We start from the raw sequence: 6000 nt of genomic DNA, 5'->3' as shown, positions 1-6000 counted from the left end.
ATTTGTGGAGTGAGATAAACTGCTTCTATCATAGCACCTGGAGTAATAAACTTGCTCTTTCTCATTTGCCATTAATAAATGCCCACTGTGGCTCACACCTGGTCCCAAAGTCCAGATCTTCAGTCATTTATAAGAGTGCCTGGATGGCTACATGGTAGTTTCTTTTCTGTATTATTTTTTTTTTTTTACATTTTTTTAATTCACTCATCTGCACACTGATTTTTAATTATTTTTACATAGCATTTTCAAAATGCCAATAAATTATATCACTTCTAAAAGAGATTCCAATGTTTACCTCTGTCATAGCATACCCAATCATGGGAGACAAACCTGATACAGTTTTCTTGGTATCTTCTCTCTTTGCACCAAGTCTCACACATGGAAAATCCCTGTCTGTTGCTAATCTAAACATAACTCAGCTTATTCTGCTTAAAGAAAAGTTTTACTAGGGGCCAGGCATGGTGGCTTACACCTGTAACTCCAGCACTTTAGGAGACTGAGGCAGGAGGATTGCTTGAACCCAGGAGATCGAGATCACGATCACACTGGACAACATGGCAAAACCCCATCTCTACCCAAAAAAAAAAAAAAAAAAAAAATTAGCCAAGCATGGTAGTATGCACCTACAGTCCCAGCCACCCAGGAGGCTGAGGTGAGAGGATCACCTGGGCCGGGGAGGTAGAGGCTGCAGTGAGCCGTGATCGTGCCACTGCACTCAGCCTGGGTGACACTGAGACCCTGTCTGGGAAAACAAACAAACAAACAAAAAAAAAAACAATAAAAAGTTTTACTAAATTTCATGTCATCATCACTACAATTTTAGGATTAAAGGTAAGCAACTCTGGACATCTTTTTGCTCTATCCAGAAATTACACAAATATGCCTGTTTTTAGTCAGGCCAGTGTCATTTACTACTCAACTCTGACTTCAAGTAGTTATGAAGGCTAGCTAGCTTTTATCCCTACGAACCAACCCAACAATTTTAAGTGGCACAAATTGTAACACAGAATAGAGCAACTAAAGCTAACAATAGGAAATGTAAAACCAAAAACTTTCTCAAAACAAATATTATTAATTTGACCTGATAGTCATACCTGGCTCTTAAGAGTTGACTTCTCATCCCAAAAATACATTACACAGAAAGTCTTGCAAAAAGATTGGGTAAAACATTCTTAAATCTAATGTTAAATCAGTTAACCCTTTGTAGCAACTGCCTTTTGAATCACAGAAGCAAGTTCTCAACTTCAATGGCAAACACTAGCACATCTGGCAGTAAGACAAAAGTTTTCAACACTTTCCCACATTACAGTAAAAGCCAATATATGTTAAATATTTCAGAAAAAGAGTGTGTGCATATTTTAATAAAAGTAGAGACCAAAAAATATGTCCATGGTTTGTGCTGCTAGTTCTAGCTGAGTCTAGAAGAAAAACGAAAACAAAAAACCAGGACAGTTCTATTAAAGGATATAATAACACATAAAAGACTAGTATAATAAACCTTAATAGCAGCACATATATTATGCTGGTGATTAAACACGGAGACAGGTAGAATGAAATGAAACAAGGAGAGCTGAGAAAATCAGAAATAGGACCCTTCTCTCATTCCTAAAACCATGCAAGGCACAACAGCTCATTCAATACAAAATAAAAGATATTTTATATCTTTTATTTAAAAAATACAAAATAGAAGAACACAAAACTCAAACAGGAGACCCTGATGGTTAACAGAATTACCTTCCAATAAAGGCTAAGTTAGATGAGAATATTCTTGTGAAAACATACCACACAAAATTAAAAAGTCCATTAATAGTGCCAACAGCACAGTAAATCAGCTACTGGGATGCCACACACACAAAAAAAAAAAGAAAAAGAAAAAGTAGAGGGGAAAGAGCATGTTGATCCCATTGAAAACATGGGTAAGACACATGTAAGCAATTCAACTTCTAGGGACTTAGATGTTAATTACTAACTTAAATGAATGCTACAAATGAAGACTAATGCAACAATGTACACTCACTTCGTAAGACATATTATGAAACACTGCAGTGTGTAAAAAAAAAAAAAAGTAGCCAATAACCAAGGTAATATGATAAATCCTACGCCTAATAACCCTGAAAGGTAATGTAATACTTAAAAGAATCTACATGAAAAACCTTCAGGTTATCAACTGAAAGATGTTGTTTAACATCTAAGAAAACACGAGATAAACTGTCATTTTCACAAACCTAAGTAAGAGAGGGGGAAAGAATGCCAAGAATGCCTGTCTCCTACTGAACAGTGTTCCTCAAAGTGAAAAGGAGTATGTATGAAATGGATCTTTGCCTGTGTCTGGAGAAAAGTGAGTGGGGCGATTAGGGTGTGAAAACAGTTTCTTAATGAACTGAATTCGCATACAAACTAACCTTTCTCCTTGGATTTTCTATCTTGTTCTCTGTCCCGACTTTTGCTCCTGTGCTTATATGACTTTCGGTCCCGGCTTTTTGATCTTCTTCGATCCCGACTTCGAGATCTATGTTTTCTTTCTGATCGATCATGGCTTCTGCTTCTTCGTCGATCTCTACTTCTTAATAATTTAAAACCAAAAGGCAACTTCAGCCAGTATTACGATAAGTAAAGGCCTTGAAGTAGATGCTATTAATTAACAAGACTAAGCAAAACTTACCCTCTAAAACATATTTACATTAGAAATCTTAAGAACTAAAAATTATGGAAAATCTTTCTAAATTCATCTCCAATAGTGCTAAGATGGTTATCGTTGTGCTCTTTAAGACTCTTCTTCAATTTGTAATTATAATTAAAACAGTATGGCTGATTTCATATTTTATTTCTCGGAATCAGTACGACAAGCACTTAAGAGACCATCAGGTACTCTAACTTTGTAAAAAGATTGTGTGAAATTTCCTAGACAGGTGGGAAATAGCACAGAAGTTGCCCTGAAGATGGAACTATTTTATTCACTGATTGCGCTCTCACAACCCATCCTATCACTTAAAGATGTTTAAGAGCTTCCCAAGTACCATTCCAAGGAATAATACTAGTAAATTATTACTGTTATTGCACACTCATTATGAGCTGGACATCAGTCTTAGGTGTTTTATATATACCTGCTTCGCCTTCTTTCTCTACTTCGTGACCTTTTGTGGTCCCGAGACCTGCTGCATCTTCTGTCTGATGTTCGGCTCGAGTGTCTACTTCGTGAACGACTTCTCTTTCTTCTTTCTCTGTCACGAGCCCTTTCTTTTTCTCTTTCTTCCTCTTCCCTTCGTCTTTTCCTTTCTCTTTCTTCCCTTTCTCTCTCCCGTTCTTTTTCTCTTTCTTCTCTTTCTTGCTTCTCCTTTTTTAGACGCTCATCACGATCAGGTTCTTCGGTTCTTTTCCTTAACTTTTCCTAGAAAAATCCAGTTGGATTCTTATGCAAATGTAACTTTAAAGCATTGTTAAACAATGGTCAACTAATGTGAAGTTACCTGTAGACCAACTTATGGAAATGATGCCCTTAAGGGATATGGAGACATTCCAACACCATGTATATACACAAGGTATCATTATTTGTCTAAATCCTCAGGAATATTCTTCCCAAATTTCTGGCACTCAAGAGTTAAGAAAATCAAGTGCTTTCATAGTTCGATAAACAGCAAAATTTCACAGAACTCACAATGCTTCAAAAATAATTAAACATAGGAAAATATCAATGAGAGGGTCATATCTCTATTTAAGCCATATTAAAATAGTTATTTTTATCTATAGCTAGTGATAGCTAAAAGCTGTAGCTATAGCTAAAATAGATTTTTTTAAATAGCTAAAATGTATCTTTAGAAGAAACTTACGCTGGCCAAGTGCAGTGGCTCAGCACTTTGGGAAGCTGACGAGGACGGATCACCTGAGGCAGGAGTTCAAGACCAGCCTGGCCAACAGGAAAAAACCCCGTCTCTATTAAAAAAATACAAAAATCAGCCGGGCCTGGTAGTGTGTGCCTGTAATCCCAGCTACTTGGGAAGCTGAGGCACAAGAATTGCTTGAACCCCAGAGGTGGAGGTTGCGGTGAGCCGAGATCACGCCACTGTACTCCAGCCTGGGTGACAAAGCAAGACTGTCTCAAAAACAAAACAAACAAAAAAAATTAGCCAGGCATGGTGGCACATGCCTGTACTCCCAGCTACTCAGGAGGCTGAGGCATGAGAATTGCTTAAACCTGGGAGGTGGAGGTGGCAGTGAGCTGAGATCGAGTCACTGCACTCCAGGTGACAGAGCAAGAATCTGCCTCAAAACAAACAAACAAACAAACAAAAGAACTTACTTTTAATTCTTCTACAGTAGCTTTAATTTTGGCATAGCCCATGTGTTGTTTTCCCATCAAATGGTCATCTACCCGGGACTGGGCATCTCCTACTATTAAAAAGGCTCCACACACTTCACAAACTTCCATTTGTTTTTCTTGTGCAGCAAAGCTTTCAATTGTCTAAAATGATAAATCAGTTATTGTAAGAACATCTGAGGAAGAGAAACAAATCCCAGGAAAGTACTCAACATTTAGAAAAGATTTCTAATGTGTGTAAATTGCTCTTTTCCATTTCCCCAAATCAGTAATATTGGGCTACATGTGGTCAACTTTTAGAGAGGGATGTTTAAGGTAACAGCAACTAACTTACTGAATCATCCAGAAAAAAATGTTGAGACCCACTGTTCAATGTTCAACACCCACATTACCTTTCAAAATTTAAATCACCTTTCAGAAAGCCACCTATTTTAATATGAATTCATTCCTTGCTTAGGTTCAAGGGATATGATGTCCATATACAAAACTAATTAAGGAACTAAGCACATTGACTATAATCTGAACATATCCTATTCAATATGGAGGAACCAATGACCAATTATATTCTGCAATCAACAGTATCTGAAACACGTATATTCTATTCTCCACTTAAAAGAGTTAGATATTTTAAGGGTGTATTAATTTTTAACAAAGATGTTAGTAAGTACTGAGTAATTTGCTACAACAAAAATGAAAATAAAACCAGGCTCATATGAAAATTTATTGGGATACAACCACACCCGTTTGTTTCTTGTACCACCTAAAGTTGCTTGCATACTGCACACAGGCAGAGCTTAGCAGTTGCCACAGATCTTGTGGCCTACAAATTGTGCTGACTCTAAGTTTAGAACATCAGTTTTCAAAGGTTCTCAAATAAAAATGAGTTCCTACTGTTAACGGACAGGTGAGATAATGTGAAATAAGGTTTACTCACGGAGGTTGTGGACCTTAGTAGTTCTCTCTCTTCTTTTAATTGCTCAACTAATTTCATCATCCCCTGGGCTTCTTCTACTTTTCCTTCAGACCCTAATTCTTCAATCTTAGAAGAGTGGGGGGAAAAAACAGTTAAGATTTCTTTCAAACCCAACTATTGTCTTTTTTCCCCATGGTTCATTAGTGGTTGTTTTCCATCTTTTTTGTTTAGTTTTATTTACAAAAGCCTCTTTGGGTTTAATTTATCCTAGTTTTTTTTATACTTCAATAAAGTATAACTGATGTGTTAAGAAAAATGCACTTTCGGCCGGACGTGATGGCTCATGCCTGTAATCCAAGCACTTTGCGAGGCCAAGGTGGGCAGATCACCTGAGGTCATGAGTTCAAGACCTGCCTGGCCAACATGTTGAAACTCCATCTCTACTAAAAATACAAAAAAAAAAAAATTAGCCAAGCATGGTGGCGGGCACCTGTAATCCCAGCTACTGGGGAGACTGAGGCAGGAGAACTGCTTGAACCCAGGAGGTGGAGGTTGCGGTGAGCCAAGATCATGCCACTGCACTCCAGCCTGGATGATGACGTGAGACTGTTTTTTTTTTAAAAAAAAAAAAAAAAAAGGAGAGGCAGCATCTCACTATGTTGCCCAGGCTGGTTTTGAACTGCTGAGCTCAAGCAATCCTCCCAAAGTGCTGGGATTACAGGTGTGAGCCACCCACTCTTTTCAGCACCTCCTCCAGCCTGAATTCCAAACA

General features: G+C 37.7%; 1 protein-coding gene across 7 annotated transcripts in view; it reads right to left on the bottom strand.

Annotated features, from left to right (window-relative positions):
- Window positions 1–6000, bottom strand: part of LOC116463561 (luc7-like protein 3) — a 33225-nt gene that overhangs the window by 3636 nt on the left and 23589 nt on the right. For all 7 annotated transcript variants that reach the window (XR_004246715.2, XM_032146720.2, XM_032146717.2 and 4 more), the window contains 4 exons: window positions 5250–5354; window positions 4298–4459; window positions 3105–3388; window positions 2403–2563 (listed from right to left, as the gene is read on the bottom strand). Coding sequence is in view for 6 of the 7 variants with exons in the window: in XM_032146720.2 (XP_032002611.1) it covers window positions 2403–2563; window positions 3105–3388; window positions 4298–4459; window positions 5250–5354 (712 nt within the window). In the remaining variant the exon portion in view is untranslated. The remainder of the gene's footprint in view (window positions 1–2402; window positions 2564–3104; window positions 3389–4297; window positions 4460–5249; window positions 5355–6000) is intronic.

Source organism: Hylobates moloch, unplaced genomic scaffold (assembly GCF_009828535.3).
Source record: "Hylobates moloch isolate HMO894 unplaced genomic scaffold, HMol_V3 SCAFFOLD_41, whole genome shotgun sequence".
Lineage (NCBI taxonomy): Eukaryota > Metazoa > Chordata > Mammalia > Primates > Hylobatidae > Hylobates > Hylobates moloch.
Note: the sequence above shows the minus strand (reverse complement) of the source record. Positions and strands in the feature narration are given on the sequence as shown.